Source organism: Amblyomma mixtum, chromosome 4 (genome assembly GCF_055824585.1).
Source record: "Amblyomma mixtum isolate Tamu chromosome 4, ASM5582458v1, whole genome shotgun sequence".
NCBI lineage: Eukaryota > Metazoa > Arthropoda > Arachnida > Ixodida > Ixodidae > Amblyomma > Amblyomma mixtum.
The window spans coordinates 96,594,783-96,617,299 of NC_143015.1; the positions used below are offsets into that span (position 1 = coordinate 96,594,783).

The following is a 22,517-nucleotide window of genomic DNA, read 5'->3' on the forward strand; positions in this document are numbered from 1 at the left end:
CTAAAGTAACGAAGAGGAAGCAGTCAGCAAGGCTGCTGGGTAAAGGTCGGTGTAAGGATTCAGGCTGACATCGTGTCGACTATCACCACCGAGATAACACAGGGAAGCTCTTAAGAGCACGTCTCTGAGGTACAACAGGCAAAATACTGGTCAAAACGGACCATGCTATGTCGACATGGTTAATGGTATTTGACTACAATCGTAGCGTGTGTACATTTTGCTTATTTTCTTATCTTTCAGTTCTTCGCTGGTTTCTACCCGCCTTCCTTTCCTTCTCACACTGGTCTTTTTTTTTATTTGCGAACTCCAGACGAACAACAAACTCTAGGAGCATTCCTGCACTGGAAAAAGAATGACAGTGGCCTTGTTAGTGGCAGAAAATATATTAGGGCAGTGTGTTCATCCTCTTCTCTTATCTTTACTTTCTTTTTGTACAAAGGCCAAATGGTTTAGAAAGGTTTAGATGACCTCACAGAATTATAAGTATGACACACGAAGTACTGTAGGGCGATACACAAAGTATTCCGTGAAATGTGGATAGCTTCTGGCTGTTAAAATGCCGCGCGACAGAAAAAAAGAATTAAAAAAGCTGTTGTATTGTAGTCTGTACTCGAGAATGAATGTTTTGAGCGCAAAAAAAGACGTACGCTTTGCCCCTTGAGCCAGAGTTGTCTGCGCTTCACTCAATCGCAGTCTTTGTCGCCAGTTGCCCAAAATAACCATTCGTTATCCTCCTGCTAGGGTTTGCCTTTGCTCTGCAAGTACGTTCTACTGTGAAGCAGCATTGTTGGTAACCGTTAAGTTGGCTTTACCACACGTACGACGTTTAGACGGCAAAGCTCGCTTTCAAAAACTACTCTAGATTGATGTCACTGGGTCGAAAAATGTAGAGTACTTGCATACTGCTAAAAGAATTTCTCAGTCTATGCCTCATGGAGTGAAAAGGAGCTAGAGAATTACTCGATCTACAATACACAATTATGTTGATAATCACGGTACTTGCCGGTTACAGAGGTAAAGCAAGCATAGACTAAGGCATGACGTTTCGCCGTCCTGCCACGGGCGTAATTTAGCACCCCTGGCAGTAGAGTTTTCGCCGAGCGTTACCGCATGCCACTATCAGAAGCCGCAAACAGCGCCTGTATAGGTCTGCGCATGCGCTTTGGGCAGCAGCTGATAACGGTGTCCAGTACAACTATGCAACACTCTCTAATCACCCTGTACAGAGCTGTCCAAGAGTTCCCAGGCCACGGGCTCTGCTTTCGATCCGTGTAGTCGGTCATTAAGGACATTCAGGAAGCTCAACACATCTGTAGAATGAGGAGGAGTCTCATCCTCTCCCCAAAGACCTTGGTAGCTTCACAGGCACCCCCCTGCGGCGACCAGACTCTCCGGTGAAGCGGATCCTGTGCCCTAGGAACTTTTGAACAAGCCTGTACATTCAATGACCAGATGAAGTGGTGTTGAAATGCTGCAGCACTTGACTACGGGGTCGTGTGGAAAGGAAGCACGGAGGGGGGAGTGAAGTCTGCAACACCGTTCTCAAACGCTCGTGCAGGGCTGTGGGCGGTGGTGGCCAACGCGGGCATGATGAGTGCCGGCGAGCTGGAGTGGGGGAGCTCCGAGGCGGCGCGCTACCTGTTCGAGGTGAACGTGTTCGGCGTGGTGAACACGGTGCGCACGGCGCTGCCTTTCCTGCGCCGGCAGCCCGGATCTAGGGCCGTCATCGTGGCCAGCATCGCAGGTGAGTGCGATCTTACGCAGCGCTGGCAAGCCTGCAGTCTAGACATAAATTACCACATAAGGGAGTATACAGGGAGTAAAGTCCTCTAACGCACTTTCTTTTTGGGGCAGAGTATTCGGTCACTAAATATACGGAATACTTACTGTTGGCAATGTAGGCATATTATTGTAACTGGATGCACCTAGCGACCATAAAGCCTGTTTACATGAACTCGATATAGTCGAGTCGAGTTTGCTTGTCAGGTAAAAAACCAGTTGTCGGGTTTATGTAAACGCTTTCGGGTCGAGCAAAATAAGCGGCGGAGCGAGTCGAGTAAACTCGGCTTCAGGGGGTAGGTTAACTCGCTTGACCCGCCTTTCTAAAACCACGGAGTCGAAGAGCCGGGTTAGCGGGAGGGGAGAGGATAAATGCGAACCTGTCTTTCGCATGCGTTGTCGCGCCTCCGAGACAGCGGTACGTGTCGCCATCTTGGAGGCTGCCACTTCCCTCTCCCGCTTGCGCGGTTTGACGCTTGGTGTCGCTGGACTTGAAGCGGTCTCGACTCGCTAAAATCGAGTTCATGTAAACACGCAGTCGTCGAGTTGGGCTGACCTTGCTCAACTCGATACCCTGACTCAACCCGCCGCTGTTGGGTTCATATAAACGGCTCTATAGAAGGCTTTTAAACGCGACGCTGGCGGTCTATAGAGGTTATCCATTCGAGGAGACTGGAACATCGGGTAAAATCGTACTAACCACAAGAATGTTGCATGTTTTAAATAGATAATGCGCTGCCCGTTGCCAACCGTAAGTATTTTGTAATTTAGCGATCGAAATATATCCCAGGGATAAGGCAGCATATCCTGCCCCTACTAGGGAGTGCGCTAGAGGAGAGTTTATTGCCTCTTTATTCCCTTATAAGGTAATTTGTATTTACAGTTCGAGGTAGAAGTCAATCCTGTGCAAAGTGTTTCAAAGGGTCAAAACGCCATGTGAAAAAAAATTATAATCGTCACGTTTAGAAAGAACAACATATCATGTCGCGTAGTTGCAATTACTTTTCCTATTAATGTGTCGCTTTCTGTTATTATTTACATGTGTGTATGCATAATGCATATTCGGCAGCAAAACTTGTGTGTACCCCGCGAGTGTCGATTGGACTGCTTGCCATTCCATTTTTTGTCAAGAGGTCCAATGTTCCTGTAGATAAGCACAAAAAAAAGAGCCTCTTTTTTTTCTCTATCTTGCATCACTTTCTGGCAGTGCCTGGTGTTTAAACAGGTGAAGAGGTGACCGGTTTTATTTGGAGGCAGGTCAGTTCTCTCGTTTCCATCCGTGGCTTTCCTACTAGGCGAAAACACCGATAGGCGCCGCAGTACCCTATTTAAATTTTCCATATGATCCACTCGTATGGAATTGTGACAATATGAAGTCAATATGATATGGAAAAACATCTAGAGATCATATGTTACTTTATGTTTTGCACATAGTTTCTATGAACTTATTATATATTTTCTTTAAGGTCCCCGCACAGATTTACGTCATATGTGGTCCGTAAGTTTCCATATGCTCTATTCATACAGTTTGTAGCATTGCATCTGCTCTATATGGACTCTATATGACCCATGCGAAGAAGATATGGAATTACGGGACTCGTCATACGGAAAGTTTCAGTAGGGTGGCTGTGAACCACGCAGCCAACGTAGAACGCAGCATTTTGATTCCAACAGCACGCTTTCACGAAGTGCTGAAACAACCGAACTTATTACAAAAACTGAATACACGAGAACAGTGGCATGTGCCGCGATTGATTTGAACATCCTTCTTAGGGATGTACTTAATGCAGAACATTCATCACAAAAGTGTTTTTCTCTCTAAATAAGCCTCTCTCTTTATCAACTGTTTACTTCGGCGCAAAAAATGCCACGCGTTTAAAATGGTGAACTGCCACTTGTTTTGATTAAATGTTTAGGGGAATCCCCCCACCCCCCATGTGGAGTAGATTTGTAACAAGGGAATAATTACTCATTAACATCCACCCAAGTGCAGCCAAACGGCTCCGAAGGAAACCTATACAGCTTTAAAATTTGTCCTGGTCCGGGGTTCGAACCCGGGACCACCACTTCACCGGAGCAGTAGCTCTACCAACTGAGCTGTATGGCTGTACTTGGGTGGATGTCAATGAGTAATTACTCCCTTATTACAAATCTAATCCAACTTGGGGGATTCCCCTAAACATTTGCCCAACACTGTTCCCACTTCGAGTTATTGATCAATTCGCTCTCGCCCTGCCATCAGCTTGCCGTCCCGGTTAGCTCAGTTGGTAGAGCGACTGCTACGGTGAAGCGGTGGTCCCGGTTCGAACCCCGGACCAGGACGAATTTTCTTTAAGTGCAAAGTTTCAGAGGAAGCTGTATAGCTTTCCATTGGAGCCGTATGGCTGCACTTGAGTGGATGTCAATGAGTAATTACTCCCTTATTGCCACTTTTTTCGTGCTCCCCACCAGGCCGAGTGACGTACCCGGGCCTGGCCTTCTACTGCATGTCCAAGCACGCCGTGGTCTCCTTCGCCGACGGCCTTCGGCGCGAAATGCGCAAGTGGGACATCCTCGTCTCCACCATCGAGCCGGTGCTATACAGGTACGCGTCCCTCTCTCCACATTACACGCATTGCCTCTGTGCAGCCATTGGTAGGATCAAGCGAGGATAAATTCTTTCCACTGCCACCGCTGGACATTTCGATCAAAGACGACTGCGAGCTAATCCTAAAAAGGTGGCATTTATCCAGAGTGGGAACAACGACCTGGCAAGAGTGCGATCGGGGTAGCTCGCGTAAGAGATTCGTCGTTAGATGCTGCATTTCAAGGCTCAAATCACCTGTGCAGAATTCACATTCGCTAATCTCACAGCGGCTGCAACCTGCCAGTCTTGTTCCGCACGTGTCAGCGTCCTACGGGTCTATTCTTTAGTTCGCGTTCTATTGGAGCGAAAGCTCTACTCCTTGAGGCAAACTCCCAAGGTCAAGTGTGGCGCGCGTTTGACCTTCAGCCGGCCGAGCGGTGTCTCCTGTGACGTCACGCCACGTGACCGGCTGCGGAGAGGCGTCGCAGCTGCGCTCGCTCGGAGCCTCGCCGCTGCGGTACCACGTGACTAGCGGGGATTTAACAGCTGTTCCGCCGGTGCTGGTCGCTCAGTCTTGCCATGGACGAAGCGCGCCGGCCCGAGCGCGTCAACTTTTCGCCTCAGGCGCCAGGTTAACCATGCTTAACAGATCTTCCGCTCGTATAACTATGTTCAAGCCATGCTTAAACCAGCCTATTTTTAAACGCGAATGTCTTTAATGGCTCATACTGCCGTCCGTTAACAAAGAGTGTGACACGCGTTAAACTCGGGAACTAAGAATGATAGAAGAAAACCAATGGTTGCTTCAGATAGAGGAGGAAAAAAATGAACCTAGAAGCCAAGTATGATGATTGTAGAGTAATTAGTTAATTAGTTATACGCAGAAATGTCGAAATCGCGTCGAAATAGCGTGGACGTCGATATAGCCAAGGGAACGGTGTGACGTCACATCCACCGGAACTCGTCACGGCAGAGTGTCCTCGGCTTTCGCCTCTCAACGCTTTAGTTGCCAAAGTATTCACGCAATTTTTTTCGTGAACTTTGAACTCACTCCGTCTGCTCCGTCCTCCAGGACCAAGATGGCGCTGCCGGAGCACATCCAGTGCACAGTGGACCAGTCGTGGCAAGACACTCCCGAGACGGTGCGCGAGGCATACGGCAAAAGCTACTTCGAGAACTTCCGTTCGCGCTGCCTCGACTTCTTGGCCCGGCGCTGCCGAGAGGACCTCTACGAGGTCGTCGACAACATGGTGCACGCCGTGAGCTCACGCCGCCCGCGCCGATCCTACTTCTGTGGAGGTGCCAGCGACAAGTTCCGCGTGGCGCTGATGCGCTTCATGTCCAAGGGGACTGTGGACCGCTTGCTCTGCACGATCAACCAGAGCCACGTGGGCCGCTCCATCTCCGAAGGTTGATAGTGGTGACGACAGCCTGTCCCTTGCCTTCCACAAGTTCCTTTTCCTCCACCAGAGCTTCTTTTACCATTGACCTTTTGTATACGGGTGCTACAGTCAGAGTTGTAGAAAAAGCCTTTTTTCATGAACAATTTCCAACAGCCTGAGCGGTACGACAATCTCCTGTTCCAAGAGAGCACATATCCAGAGTGAAGTGGGATGATCCACCTCCGATGGCTGATGGTGGCGGCCGTTTGTGCCGAACCTTTCACGAGTACCTGCTCAGGTCTTCTTTTTCTGGTGACCTTTATCTACACGGGTGCCGTTGAGCCTGAGTTGTACAATGAACTTTTTTCATGAGCACCCTTTCAGAGTCCTGTGGGCAATTCCATCTCCCAGAGCTTATGGCGATGATGGCCTGTTACTCGCCATCACGAGTTTTGCCTGAGATCTTCTTGTGTCTGTGACCTTTCGACAAGGTCGTTGTAAAGAGTCTGAGTTGTACAGTAAAGTTTCTTCTAAGAGCACCTTTTCAGAGTCGCGAGGGATGCTCCAGCTGTGAAGGCTGATGATAGGACATGACGGTCTGTCCCAACTCCACGAAGAGTTCCTCCACTGGGCGTCCTTGCCAACTACATTTTGTATACGGGTGCTATGAGAGACTGAACCATGCAATAAACATTTTCACGTAGAACGCTTCATTGTCGATGTCTGGTGGCAACGGCCTGCCCTGCGCCTTTCATAGATGCATTCTGGTTACAGATCATTTGTCAACGACCTTTTGTATAAAAGTTATATCCCCTCAGCTGTGCTCAGAATACCAGCCGCGCAATAAAACAAGCTTTTTTCCAACGGCAGCTTACCGTGAGCACTGTTTAGCTCCACTTGCACTCACATCGAACAGACATGCATAAAATTGCCATTGAAGTACATACGGTAGAGTAATAACCCGAGGGATAAATATGTTCTCCGCCGACCCCACCCCGTGATCGGAAGCGCTGCCGAGCGCACCACGGCGGGCCTTGCTCTGAGGGAGAACAAAGGAACGACGCTCTGGCTGACACAAGCAGGGCATTTATTGCTGCAACAACAATAACGCCGGCTAGCAACAAAACACGCGAAGGTATTGGGTCATCCGACTAACCAGCAAGGTTACGAGCGAAAGTTTGTGCAAGTCAGGGCAGGGGAGAAGCTCCGAGGCCGTACGGGACCTGCTAGTGGGAAAATGTTCCCAACAGCATCGCCTCGCTGGCAGTGAGCGAAGTGCCGCGCCGAAACGTCCGGACGCAAGGAGTTCCCGAGCCCAAGAGAAAGCTGTCTCCAGCGCGTGCGCAGCAGTGACACCGTTCACGGCGCTGCGACGCCGGCGCCCTCTCTTGCTGGTTAAGGTAACTAGAAAGGACACCGCAGAGAAACAAATCCTGAAGGGGACGAGGTGGGCAGAGTCCGCACAGTACGCCACATCAAAGAAGTACGTAACGTCAGGATTAAGCAGGGGCACAGTGAGACTGTGCTTAATCGAAATTTCCGCAAATTTGCTACGCCATAAGGCGCAGGAGCACAGAAAACTCGACAGTCGCGTTAAATAACTAAAGGTTTGGTTTGGTTTGACTCAGGCTATGAGAGACGCCGTAGTGAAGGGCTCCGGAAATTTCGACCACCTAGGGTTCTTACCGTGCACTGAAATCGCACAGTACACGAGCCTCTAGAATTTCGCCTCCATCGAAATTCAACCACCACGGCCGGGATCGAACCCGCGTCTTTCGGGTCAGCAGCCGAGCACCATAACCACTAAGCCACCGCGGCGGATGTCTAAAGGTTTGACCGACTGTGTATGCATGACGAAACGATATGATAGAGATCGCTTTACCAGCACGTAGTGAACGATTACTCCCAATTTCTGACTGAGTAGCATTTTCTGCAAATTGTCTTAATGTGAACGCATGGTCCCTTAAGCCTTCCCAAGTACTATGTGAACGTCAAATAAATTTGCTTCTTAAGTGCGAACTTTATTTGAGATTGTTCATACCTGCAACTTTCTCGTAACATTAAATACGAATAAAGGTATCCGAGAACAAAACACCAGAAGGGTAAGATTTTTGCTGAAGATGGTTAAATGTTGGAGCGTTTTAGTCAGAGTTCTAAAGCGCGATGATCGGTTTTCGAAACTAATAACGAACACGTTTCTGTTTCTTCTCTTTCAAGCAATAGGTTTGTCTTTTTGTGATCATGTTTGAGTTTTCTATTTCGCGTTTCATTTCGCGCACGTAATAGAAAAAAAATTGGCAGTGGTTTAGCTCTGGATAAAGAGGGTAAATTGCGTTAGCAATGGTGCGCGCGTTCTTCTGGCGGTTCTTCGGCGCGTTGCCTTCGCCTGGTAGCATTGCGGCGTTCCTGAGCAGTCAGGTGTTGAGATTCAGCGGTGACCGATGACGTGCAACCACTCTGCGAGGTAGAACGTTGTCGCCGAGCTGCATCCTTAGCACGACGCTTTGGTAGACGTTCTTCACGCTGTTGTGGCGTCTCTCGTGCACGTTGTCGCTTCCTCGCTTCTTCCTGTCGCTACGCACGGTGTGGCGCCGCTGGCGTGGCGCGTCAGAGGCGCGGCGCGAGCGGCGCGCCGACGGCGCTGCCATCTGGCGGAGCGCGGCTGAAGCAACGGCGCGCCACCTGCTCGGCGCAGCGGCTGTTCAAGGTCATCCGACCCTACCGACCGGGGCTACGCGACGAGGCGAAACCTGCAGTAGTAATGCTAACGCGATAAAAAAAAAATGCAGAAGTTTGATGTACGTGTTCGATTGCAGGTGCATAATTCGCAGTGCTAATGCGACGCAGCGGAAAGGGTGGCTTACAAGCCAAAATACGTACTCGATTTAAGCAGGCACTAGCCAGCAACAAGAATGCAGATGGCTAGCGAAACTTTGCTTCAACGCCACCCACAGAGACAAAAACCACCGCCTATTTAATGTAACCGCCTCACTAAGGGGAATGAGTAATCATAAAACCTCTTTTTATTGAAGGCTTCCGCTAGAACAAGCCCTCGTTGAGAGTTTGCTTTTTTGTATAACCACGGAGAGCAATAAAGTTTTAAAGTCTAACTTGCAGCTATAGGATATATTTGGGTTACCCTTGATCCACAAATCTCATCAATGTTCAAGATAGAAACAACAAAGTGCTTTCGTGAAAATACTTGGCTGTTTGTTCCCGTGAAGTTCGAAATTTCGTTTCTTTTCTTTGGCACAAAATTATGTCAATACAAATTATTACTAATAATTAACTGAAGAGTTGGCTTGTTTAAAGTTTGTCTGTAGCTAGTTAATTGGTTGGTTGGTTGGTTAGTTAGTTATAGTTACTTAGAAGAGTGTCTACTTAAGAGAGCTGGAAATGGGTTGGCAAGGTTTAAATGTCGCTGAAACGTGCAAAGTTTTTCGCAACTTCCAAATTGTCCCAGAAACATGCGCGACAGCAAGCTGCATCATATTTTTTATGCTCAGATATAAGCAAAATGTTTGGGAGACTTTCTGTGCAGTCATAAATACACGAATTACACCAGTATTTTCTCCTTTTAAAAATGTCTATTTCGTCGCGAGGTATTCACACAGGACTGTGGTGAAGATCGATCGGTAGATTGGACAAGGGTCTCATAATTGGTAACCAACCAATGCGCACCTTTTGCCAAAGAATGAGTTACCTGCATTGCTTATTCTATTGCAAACATGCCAAGGTCTTGTAAAAGATCGCAATATCAATAAATCAATAAACAAGACGAAGTCGTGTTGTAAACCGACCTGCGAAAACCTGTAGACAAGAAGACAAGACTGCAGCTTTTCAGAATGAATTTGCTGAGACGAGTGTTCACAGTCATGCCCTTTTAGTATAGAAGCTGCACCGCTCACTGAGTGGCCCCGCTATGCACGCCACCACCAGACAGCGGTGCTTAACCCAAGGTCACCTCTCTCTACATTGACATTAGCATTGTTTTCCCAACAGTGTAATGTCTATACTACGGCTCTGCACTCCGGTAATAGTCACGGTTCCACGACGTATTCAGCACGAGTACAGCAGTTTCTCATCGAACGAGTGCGACATTCGAAGCGGGACTGATGGTTCACACTCGAGCGATTTCGAGTTTCAAAAGGCCAGGTCAGAAATATATCAGCCAGCATGCTGCAAGACAAATTATAGGTCACGTGAACAGACGGAAGGGAGTATCATATCGATTAACATGCTATAAAAAAAGGCTTAATGCGCATTTCAGGTCAGTTGTGAAAGAAGCCCGTTGGGAGCCCGTTGAAAAACTCGGGAGAGCTACACCTGTTTGTCTGGTACATGAAAATGCAGTATTCTGCGCTTTGAAAGGGTACAGCATATGTAGCCTGGTGTGGTCCGAAGAGCTCGTAACAGCTTGGTTGTCGAAAGCGCACGACAAATGTAGGATGTTTTGCATGCTTCGTCTGGTGTGGCCTTTTCTGACACGTCCATCACTCGTTCTTACGGTTTAGTTGGCAAGATATTCCACGAAGTTGATTCTGGTATCTAAGGCGCGGTTAAAATGTGCCTATAAGGTGTATACTGTCCTCTCTACTCGTAAATGTAAATAAGAAAAAAAAAGAAGGAGTTAGGAAGAGCGTATATTTTTTTTTGTTCTTGCACCTAAAAGCGAGAAGAGTGTCACCTGCCGGTTGAGGTTTTCCGCCGTAAGGGTGTCTTGACGATGTGTCAGAGGCGTTTTACGGGCCCTTGAAAAAGCGGTAGTCCTGGTCCATTTCCACTTTCCGCCGTCCAGAAAGGAAAGCATTTGCACCTCAAAGTTTCTAGAGCTGCGTGATTGAACATTGTTCCTACAGACTTTGGGATAGAAGACGTACCTCTAGTTGGGGATATCCCAAAGTCCATACTCGACATGCAGCGATTTTCCAGGCCTCCGAGGAAGATCTTCGTCATCGGCCCAGACTCAAACTTCGGCCCGAAACAACCGCCCGGTCAACTCGGCCACAGCGATAAAACCGACGTCTTGCACCAGCTGCGACCCATACTATTCTCCCTTAGAATCCTGGGCCTCTACAGTGGGAAGAGAGAAGACCACGGCAAGAAACCATCACCGTGGTTCGACCACGTCTCCCTGTGGACCTGCGTTGTGCTCGGCCTCCTGTGCGCCTACGCCACGGCGTCCCTGGCGTCCTGTCTGAACGGCCAGTTCTGGGCCGCGGCGTTCTCGTTCCTCAAGACGGGCTGTGCACTCGTCTCCAGTGGGGCAGTCATTCGCAAGGAGGCCGACGTCTGCCACCTGGCCTGGCAACTGAAAGAATTCCCGTCGGCTTCTACGATGACGCTGAGGACCACGGCGACTGTCATGGCGACCAGCGTGTGGGGTTTTGTGGCGCTGAGGATCATCGCCCAGTGCATGGCGCTGCTCGCGTTCACGCCGCAAGGTGAGCTTGCCCACTCTTCATGGGGTTATCACACACCTTGGAATGCCCGTTTCCTTTCTTAAGAGCGAAAGCTCTACTTCGCGACCAAAGCTGCAAAAGCCGTTTCACCGGTGAAGCCTGACCTTGAATTGACCTTGTGAGCCTAAATAAAGTAAATAAATAAAAGTATTGCAGCGACTTGGTTTCGAACCCGCGACGGAGCGAACAAATCAGCTTCACTGGCCTGTGTGCATGAGAGCGTTACGCAATCGCCACAGTTTTTTTTCTTTATTGCATGGAAGTTCACCCACCCTTACAGGTTTCAAGCCCGACTAACCCAGGTCGTATCCCGCAACCCGTCGTACACGATAACACCAGCATCCCAATCTCACTTTGCCCGCACATCAAAATTCCGAGACACACACTTGCATCGACTAAAGGTAGCCAGGTAGGAGGTTGATCCTGCGCAGAATACACACTCCGCACCACAACACACTGCTCTCTGAACAGAGACTTCGATGAACTTCGTGGCGATCTGTCATGCGGTTCTACCACAGGTTAAACAGTCCCACGAGCACTAAAAGATCACATGGAACCTTAGAACCTTCATTGTAGGCAAAAATCTTATAGTATTGGGCGTGATCTCAACGTCCTTTGTGAGAGTTCGTTGAAGAATGCCCCCCAGAAAAACATGGAATCTCGACTAAATACAAAGCAATGATCAATAGCTTCTGGCTGCTGACACAAGCGACAGTTCACAGACAATGGCACAAAAGTCCCTCTTTCGCGAAGCCATGTCTTGAAGGTGAGGTCGCTGCAGCCGATCACACTCTCACGCTGTGCATTGCACGTCGTCGTCTTAATCAACTAATACTACTAGAACTAATATCGTCGCCAGACATGAATAACAGGACTACAGGATCAACTACGGTAAAACACTACCACTTAAAAAAGACATGGCTACTAGGGTGTAACGGTGTAATGATCTAGTTGGTAGTACGAGGGGGTACCCAAAAGAAACCGGACTAAATTTTTTGCTCGGCAAAACTTCTGTGGTACCGCGTTTTGCCACTAGGAGCGCATAGAACGAACATTCCAGAGTCAGTAAGCCGAGTGCCGTCGTTGAAGGAGGTCAGACTAGTTTAGGCAGAGTTCTAGAGTGACGACTGTTTTGTGTGAATGTCGTTTTTGCAATGGCTGATTTTCGCGTACAGCGTGCGGCGGTGAAATTCTGATTTTTGCTCGGAAAAAGTTGAATAGAAACTCTTGAAATATTAAGAAAGACGTACAAGGACGATGCTATGGGGACAACTCAAGTGTTCCTGAATCGAATCCTGAATCAAAACAACAATCATGCCAATGGAAAACTTCAAATTCACCTCGCCTCAAGAAAGCTCGTCAGGTGAAACCAAACCCCAAAACAATGCTGATTTGTTTTTTCGACGTGAGAGGAGTCGTCCGTTGAGAATTTGTTCCGCAGGGTCAGACAGTTAGCCAGGCTTTCTACTTGGATGTTTTGAAAAGATTGGGCAACAGTGTGCGGTGGAACCGGCCAGATTTGTGGCGGTCGGGTGACTGATTTTTCCATCATGGCAATGCCCATGCTCACACAGCCCTGTCTCTACGACAATTTTGGACCAAAAATGGCATGACCCCTATTCCTCAACCCTCATACTCTCCCGACCTTGCCCCGTGCTACTTTCTTTGTTTCCTAGAATGAAAAAATAGGTGAATGGAAAGCGTTTCGCTAATGTTGCTGAGGTGAAGAAAAAAACGACGTAGGCACTGTCAAGCATCACAAAAGATGAATTTAAACAATGTTTTGAAAAATGGAATGAAAGATTCGACAAGCGTATCATTGCAAGTGGGGAATACTTTGAAAGAAATTGAATGTCTGTGCTTAAAATGTGAACAAATAAGTTCAAACAAAAATAAGTCCGGTTTCTTTTGGGTACCCCCTCGTACATGCAGGGTCAGAGCACAGAGAAAAAGCTGTCGTGTTAAAGACGGCACAAATTGCGCTGATGGCTCTCTCCGTACAAAAAAAGTTTTAGACAGTCTATAGACTGCCTATAGACTTCTGTCTATAAAGTCTATAGACTGTCTATAGACAAATCCTAGAGAACAGTCTACAGACAATACAAATGCCATAGACAGTCTATAGACACTCTATAGATGTATGGACATACACTTTTAGTACACTTTTATATGAATAGACAAAAAGCAATATCTATAGAAAATCCATAGAGTCAATATGAAGTCTATAGACTGTTTATAGACCATTTTTATAAGGGGATCCACCTGGGTCCACCGAGAAGATAGCAACGCAAAACCTTTGTCAGAGGGGAGTAAAGATAGACCATTGCAGAGAAGAAAGGTGACGACTTCGTGCATACCGGCAAATTTCTAGAAGACGGCTTGCTCTTCTTCACGACATCAAGACATTCGGTGAAACATACCTTTCCTAGTCAGAGTCCGTATCTCGTTGGACCACCTCTCTCATTAAGGCCACAAAAACTTTGCTTCTGTCTTTCCGTGCTCAACCGCAAATTTTATCCCTTGACCGAAAACAATCGTACGACTTCCGATACGCGATACGAGCTTCTTTTATAAGTATTAATTCTTGCATCATATAAAAAATATCAACAAAAGGTAAATTTGAAAATTTGGTGTCGGCCTTTTGCCTTTAAACGTAAGTGATAATAGCCGCCTTTATTCACATTCACATTCACATTCATTTATTCCACATTTATCCTGGTAAAGAAAAAATGTGAGGGCAAGGACTAAAAGCTGCTAGTTAAGCAGCTTGACTAAGGCCCTTGCCCCCTTTGATGGCAGCGTACAGGGGTTTAAAATCACACAAAAAATTACACACAATGATTAGATTAGTTTCTGCAGAAATTCTTGCACTACAGCACAAAATACGATCAAATAATATTTTACGCGCGTACACCAGAAAGCATTATACCGAGTCAACACACACACATTATACATATATGTACATATACATATATATATATATACATATATATATATATATATATATATATATATATATATATATATATATATATAAACTCTATACACAAAAATTTATACAACATGTACATACTTCAAAAATGAAATCTGAAACACAGACAAATGTATTTATGCAGAAATGTTTCTCTAATTACAACATGGAAATGCCAGTCCTTAATCTATTGTTTCATACAGTTAAATTCCTAAAATATTTAACGAGTGCGGGTCTTGACGATGTTCGTATGTCCATGTCTGTGTCTTGAAGTGTGTTTAATAATACTGGCAAGCGATGTTCCAATCTATTAAAACCGTTATTTGTGCGCGAAAAGGGGACTAGCCAAATGTTTCTGTGTCTTATGTTGTAAGGAACATCCAAAGATTGTCTAAGATTGCACAGCGAGAGAAAGCATGTATTGGATTTTGCCAACGAGATTTTATACTTCATACTTAAGTTTAAATTGTACAGATGTACAGCAGGGACTATATTATATGTTGAGAAAAGCTCTGTTGTATGGCCATCATACGGTAAGCCTGCAATGTGACGGATTGCTTTCTTCTGCATTAAAAATAGCCGGTGTATGTTCGCCTTTGATGTCGTTGCCCAAACAAGGCTACAGTAATTGATGTGTGGGGTAAATAAGGCATTATATAACATTAGCTTTATCTTAGGTGGGACAATGTAACGAAGTCTGCACAGAACACCACAGGCCTTGGCCAAGTTGCGAAGCACATTTGTTACATGTGCATCCCAATTTAGATGTTCATTAAATACTACACCTAAGGTTTTCACCTCATGTACAGTATCTATTTTTTTCTTGGCCTATCTTTAAACAAATACTGTAATCAAGAATTTTTTGCACAGGTCGAAATAGGACAGCCTTGGTTTTTTTCGTATTTATTTCTAATGAATTTACTTTACCCCATTCTAACAGTTTACTAAATGTAATATTACCTAAAGACGATAATTCACTAATGTCCTCTGACTGAATAAAGAAACTTGTGTCATCGGCATAGACTACAAAGAATGCCTGGTTGCTTATTGTTACTATGTCATTTATATAGATAGTAAAAAGAATGGGTCCTAATATACTACCTTGGGGCACTCCACAAGATATATTGCGTAGAGCTGACGACTCCTCTTTTAGTGAAACGCTTTGTTGTCTCGCGGACAGATATGATTGTAAAAGGGCAAGAGGTATTCCACGGAATCCGTAATGTTCAAGCTTAGAATATAGGGTTGTGTGGTTAATTCTGTCAAATGCCTTGGAGAAATCTACAAAGCCGCCTAGTGTTAATTTTCGTTGTTCGAAACCTTTAATAATAAATTCCTTTTGTGTGAGAAGGGCCAGTTCTGTTGACATACCCTGCCGGAAACCAAACTGCTGGATGGATATTATAGAATGCTTATCACAGAACGATACAACTCTTTTGCAGATGACTTTTTCCAATCCTTTTGATATGACAGGCAGCACAGAAATAGGCCTATAATTCGAAAACTCATTTTTGTCTCCCGACTTAAACAGAACAGTGACTCTGGCTAGCTGCATTTTTTGTGGGAAAACACCAGTAGTCAAACAGGTATTGAAAATATGTGTGAGAGCAGGTATCAGGAGCTCGAGCACAAACTTTACGGGGCGGATAAGAAGGCCATCAATATCACGCGCTTTGCTATTCTTCAAAGACATAAAAATGGAATACACTTCATCTGGAGTAACTGGATCAAAAAAAGCAGTGTGGGCATTCGGTAGACCCAAGTAGGACGATGCTTTATCATCATGGTTACTGTTCGCTAAAGTCGTAAAGTATTCATTAAACTTATTTGCTAGTTCTCTTCCTTTAAAACTTTGATTATTGACACTAATTTCGAGGTCTCCACTTTCGTGCGTATTGCGATTTAAAAGTTTATGTAATTCACGCCAAAGAGCGTCTCCCCGAGTTGCAACGCGACCAAAAAGATTTTCAAAATAAGCGTGTTTAGAGTTGCGTAACACTTTTGTTACACTGTTTCTGTATTTCTTAAATGATATGAAGTCATTGGGGTCTTTTGTTTTCAAGAACTGAAAATACATCGCATTTTTTTCACTAATCATTCTAATACATTCGTCAGTGAGCCATGGTTTCCGACATTTTTTGCGCTTTTTGACAGATTTGTACTTAAAACAATCTGTGTAAGCACGTTTAAGCAAACCCAAGAAAATGTCGTAGGCATCATCAGCAGTAGTACACTCAAGCGCAGATGTAAAGTCAATTTCCTCAACTGCAGTTCGGAAACGTTCAAGCGTTTTTTCATTAATTTCTTGAACTAAAAATGATTCACAAGGCTTTTCGAAGTTTTTACATAGCTCACCGGGCTTGCAAAACATAAAAATAGGCAAATGATCACCCAGAGCTGCCGTTATAACGCCGGCTTTGATACAGCCTTCCGGGTTATTTGTGATGAATATGTCAAGAAGACTTTCAGAGTGACAAGTGATGCGTGTAGGCTCTGTTATTACGGCTGAACAATGAAAAGTGTCCAGAAGCAGACACATACGTTGCGAGTTTAGAGTAGGCTGAAGCATGTTAATGTTGCAGTCACCACCGATGGTAATGTGCAGTTTATTCAAACACGCGAAATTCAGCAGCCTTTCTAAGTAGGCAAGAAATTGATCAGTATTCCCATCTGGTGGCCGATAAGTAACGACAAATATAGATTGCTTGCATTGGAGCGTCAGAGTCTCGTAATCGGGAGTAATAGCTGTGAAGTCGGGGAGCACTACGCATGGCAACTGTTCTGATATCAACTGCATTACTCCTCCACCACGCCTGCAGGGTCTGTTTAGGTAGAAACTCCTGTAGCCTGGTAGACAAAGCACTTCTTCTTGCGTTTTATACCATGTTTCGGTTATCATTATGATATGAAACTTGAATCTAAATTCATCAAAAAATGTTGTTACTTCATCGTATTTGTTCCTTGCAGACTGCGCATTAAAATGTAGAAAGGCAAGGTTAGGCTACTTATTAGGCTACTCACCCAAATGACCTCAGCAATTGATTTTATTATGACATCATCACTCTCCATTCGCACCCTAAATTTCCTTTTACTTTCCCTTTCCCCCTCCCCAGTCTGGAGTAGCAGGCCAGGGAGACCTTACCGGCGGCCGCCGCCTCCACCTTCCCCTTCACTAAATTGTTTTCTCTCTCTCTCTCTCTCTCTCTCTCTACAACACGTAGGCGTTGACCGTTCTGTAGCTCGAAATAGAAAGGAAAGCGTAGAAGTTAACCAGAACCTGGTGCCCGCTCTATACCCCGCATTAGGGGAATGAAAGAGGAGCTGCAATGGAAAGATAGAGGTATAACGTGATCATAGAGGACGTCAGTGTGGCTGCGACAAGTCCAAAGAGCAATGCAAACATGACTCCTCAAGAAGTGGAACACTGCCTAGAAAGGCTTCAGTACTGAGAGAGGCTTGCACACTGAAAGAAACAAAGGTTCCTCGAATGACTTCTATGCGAAATGTGCTCAGCGATCACATCTGATCCGTTGCAGGTTATATTGAACGCGACTGTACATGCTAGGCCGCGCAAAATGAAAGAGCACAAATGAGCTCATCACCTCCACGCATGGCGAAGCGCTGCCACCAATAATAGGCGGCACCGGGCGCATGCGCGGAAAGACCATCCGGCCGTTCTTACTGCGCATGCGCATCTTCCGCTGATTCTGGCCGGCTCTTGGCAGCAGCGCTCCCTCCGCGAAGTGCATGCGGCGGCCACGCGCTCCCGTGTTCCCTTTCATACTGAACGACCCTGTACTTCTTAACCATGCGCGGAAAGACTAGTTGGCCGTTCTTACTGCGCATGCGCGTCTGCCTCCGATTCTGGCCGGGTCTCGGCAGCATCGCTCCGCGGAGTGCATGCGGTGGCCACGCGCTCCCGTGTTCCCTTTCATACTGAACGACCCTGTACTTCTTAACCATGCGCGGAAAGACTAGTTGACCGTTCTTACTGCGCATGCGCGTCTGCCTCCGATTCTGGCCGGGTCTCGGCAGCATCGCTCCGCGGAGTGCATGCGGTGGCCACGCGCTCCCGTGTTCCCTTTCATACTGAACGACCCTGTACTTCTTAACCATGCGCGGAAAGACTAGTTGGCCGTTCTTACTGCGCATGCGCGTCTGCCTCCGATTCTGGCCGGGTCTCGGCAGCATCGCTCCGCGGAGTGCATGCGGTGGCCACGCGCTCCCGTGTTCCCTTTCATACTGAACGACCCTGTACTTCTTAACCATGCGCGGAAAGACTAGTTGACCGTTCTTACTGCGCATGCGCGTCTGCCTCCGATTCTGGCCGGGTCTCGGCAGCATCGCTCCGCGGAGTGCATGCGGTGGCCACGCGCTCCCGTGTTCCCTTTCATACTGAACGACCCTGTACTTCTTAACCATGCGCGGAAAGACTAGTTGGCCGTTCTTACTGCGCATGCGCGTCTGCCTCCGATTCTGGCCGGGTCTCAGCAGCATCGCTCCGCGGAGTGCATGCGGTGGCCACGCGCTCCCGTGTTCCCTTTCATACTGAACGACCCTGTACTTCTTAACCATGCGCGGAAAGACTAGTTGGCCGTTCTTACTGCGCATGCGCGTCTGCCTCCGATTCTGGCCGGGTCTCGGCAGCATCGCTCCGCGGAGTGCATGCGGCGGCCACGCGCTCCCGTGTTCCCTTTCATACTGAACGACCCTGTACTTCTTGACACGCAGAGCTGTCCGAGCAAGCGGCGTCCGCCTGGTTCGGCATCGACGGCCAGTTACCCAAGGAACTGCTCCTTCCTCTCAGCATGCTGGACAGGGCGTTGGACAGCATGCTGGTCGATGCCAGCCTCTTCTCGTCCATGGCCCTCTACCTGTCTCTCGCCGTGGCGCTCAGGCACAGGTGGGCAGTTCAAAAGCGTGTCTCCAACTTTGTAGAGGTTTCGTACACAACTGTGTTGATTCCCGTTTCGCGACTCACTGACCTCTGACCCGACGCATCTTGATTTCTTCCTGAAACTCCAGTTACCATCAAGCTAGTTACCATCCAGCGAAGCAGCGACAGGGAGCGGAGTTTATAACCACTTAATCCTAACTTGGTTGGCTGACTGTGTTCTCTTACACCAGTAGGTGCGAGGATGGAGAAAACGCATGTGCTACGCATTCTTTTTTGGCGGCGAAGTAGCTGCAAATCGTTTTGCGTCTAAATACAGCCACGAATCGAGACCTAAGGTCGTCTGGCTACCACCGGATTGTTGTCGGCTGCAGTAACCACCATAGGAAGCGAAAAGATTACCTGCAGAGCCATGTGAACTGTATCGGCCGTCCCGGCAAGCGTATGGGTGCAAGTTGTTTTAGTCGCACCGCTTTCCACAAAACGAAGACGAACTGGGTCCTTGGACTGCAAGCATAAATCGACCGAAAGGGTTTTGCCCTATTGGAAGTGTCTCATGCGCGAGCTGATGTTCTGAAAACTTTGTTGCTGGAGAACGCATGGACGTAAACTGGCTTTGGCTGAGCTATGAGCGGAAGGTATACTATCGGCAGCAAAAGTTTATGGTATATGCGGGTAGACGAAAAAAAACTTCACCCAGCACATTCCATTAACCAGTTACTTTGCGTATGGCGCTCTTTGGCCTCGATGCCCTTGCGTGATAAAAATCCACCATCACCATCATAAATCACGTGGAGCCCAAACGAGTGTTTTATACCCGTATTCACAAACGCTCCGATATGCACCGAATTTTTTCTTTCGTCTTTTGTTCTTTCAAACGATGTGTTAGACATTGGTTAATGGGAGAGACATGGTCTCTCCATGTCTAGCGCAACCAGTCATTAATTTAACCCCCGCCTGCCAGGTTGCATGAGGACGCCTATTTTGTGGGTACCATCTAGTATTTTCACACACACACACGGGTTTTCGCTCAATGGGGCAAGTAAGACTTACGCCTTAAAACACGCAACTGACATTAGGTGTCTTTAAAGTTCTTTAAACGCTCCTTCGTGTGCACACTAACCGCGTATGTGTAAACCACTGTCGCAGATACGTGGCTTTCAACGCAGTCATCGGGCGCCACGCGTTGCGCCGGGCGCCCCTGGAGTCGGGCGAGCTGAAGAAGCTCATGCTGGCGTACACCGAGCTGGGCTCGGCGGTGCGCCACCTGGACGGCAGCTTTGCGCCCACCGTCTTCTGCTGGGTGGCGCTCTTCGTCATGGGCGTGTGCGTCGAGGTGAGCCGCTTCCTGGGACACCGGCGCCTCGGGGACCGCTTCGAAGTGGTCATCTTGGGTGAGTGCATATACTGCCTATACATACCATGACAGAAGACTAAAGCCGAACCATACCTCGGCACCAATAGAGGTGGCTCAATCACATTCACACTCACGGCCACTCGATCGCACTCACATACACGCATCCACACTCATGTCCACTCACACTCACAAACACTCACTCACACTCCCACTCATGACCACTCGCACGCAAACCTTTCGGCGCGCTTGAGCAACACAGTCTTCAACGCTTTGTTGGTTCGTTGATGTGATGAAGTCATCAGCAAGTCACAAATAAGGGAGATGAGCTCGGTCGCTAGAATCGCACATTACTGTACCGTGGCAGCTCTAAGGTTATTCGTTGGGCCCCAAAGGGTGCCCCAAACTGTAGGAACCATGGCTTTGGGCGTACCGGTCAGAAAGCGGCAACTTGGGATAGGCTGCAGATAGAGAAGCGTAGGCAAGCCTGCAGAGAGGTCTGTTCGCTGTTCATGCTCTTTACAGAATAACTTGACGGATTCGACCGCTCACCACCGTAGGAGCAGAGTTCTTCAGTAGTATGGGAGGACTCTGGTAGGGGCTACCCAGATGAGCAGCCAAAGCCTTTAACTGACTTAGTGCAGGAGACACGTACACTCTGATAATCCGTGTGGACGGAGTTTATTGCAGCTGCAGAAGACGATGAAAATGTAAACCGCAGATACAGACGAGGACACAAGGAAGACACACAGAACACACGAGCGTTGTAAGCTGTCTTCATTATGTCCTCGTCTGTATTTACGCTGTACATTTCCATCATGAATCACCAACATGCCCAGACTGCCACCTTATTGTAGAAGGCCTTCCACGGGGCAAACTCAGTCGTAGCATGGTGTAACTCAAAACTCCCAAGTTCACCTGCTTCCAACGATAGTACTGCTCAGGTAGGCTTGAGCTCTAAGGAACATATGGGGATAGGCAGAGTGTGACCTATCTTTGGAACTGTGGTTAACAAGCCCACGTTCGTCGCCAGGTTGCCCTTGAATCCCAAAAGACTTAACATGAACACAGTCCTGGTTTAGTCCGCGGGTTCATGATGCACAAATCACAGCAAGCCACACTCCCCTTTACCATTCCCTGGTGAAAATGTTTAACAGTACGACGGTCTTATGGAACAATTCCCAGTTGGTTCCTACTGGAAACACCCGGTACAAACTGAAACCGACTGGGAATTGTTCCTTATATAATTTACTCGTCAAGATTTTTACCAGGGTTTTTAGCATTGCTTGCACATTATCCCCTTGTGGGAAAGACCAAGTAATGTGGTCGTGACGACCTTTGATCTAGCAGCCCTTGCACAACTGAAATCAAATCGTCGCCATCATCATCACTGCGAAAAGGAGTGATCTAGCACGGTCATCAAGTGCCCCAAACTTCGCCCCGCGCCCTCAAGAGCAGCACCTGTGCAAGCTCTCTTGAAAACACTCGGTCTCTGGACGGTGACACGCCCCGCTTCACCCGAAGTCTACGGCGAAGGCGGCAAAGCACTGCATTGAGGACACTTGGCGTAGTAAGCACTGGTGGCCTTATGAGCGATCCCGTCATTTCCGTGACTAGTAGATCAATGCGCAGCATTTGGTAGAGAGTATTAAGGCGGAAGCCTTTAATGCCTCATCGTTGTAAGCAGGAGCTGTCGACAGAAATGTCACGCTTTTCAGTTGGTCGAAACGGTCGTAACGTCACATTGCGCGAATTTCAAACGGGGCCAATTGTACTTTGGCTACTAACCATGCAACCATTAAAGGGATCGTATAGTGATGCTGCAAGTAAGTTTGAGTTTAGTTAATTGCTTACTTAACCAATTAGTCCAATGAACCTTTCTAGTCAGACCAGATAAATAATTAAAACCGAGTAAGAAAGCGGCCGAGCTTGGGAATCGAACCCCGGTCTCCGGAGTGCGAGTCGAGCACGCTACCACTTCGCCATGCCAGCTCGATGGTTTGGAATGAACAAAGGTGAGTCTAGTGAATACGGTGTCTTCGTTCACTCCCATCTTCCTCCCTTCCCGTTACGGCGAGGTTCAGGTGTGCACCGAGATATGCGATACAG

General features: G+C 47.4%; 1 protein-coding gene across 1 annotated transcript in view; it reads left to right on the forward strand.

The window, feature by feature from the left end:
• Positions 1 to 6,435, forward strand: part of LOC149347517 (17-beta-hydroxysteroid dehydrogenase type 6-like) — a 34,543-nt gene extending 28,108 nt beyond the window's left edge. The window contains exons 3-5 of the mRNA XM_089587163.1: positions 1,559 to 1,744; positions 4,231 to 4,363; positions 5,418 to 6,435. Of these exons, the coding sequence (XP_089443289.1) occupies positions 1,559 to 1,744; positions 4,231 to 4,363; positions 5,418 to 5,760 (662 nt within the window). The 3' untranslated portion in view covers positions 5,761 to 6,435. The remainder of the gene's footprint in view (positions 1 to 1,558; positions 1,745 to 4,230; positions 4,364 to 5,417) is intronic.
• The last annotated feature ends 16,082 nt before the right edge of the window (positions 6,436 to 22,517 follow it).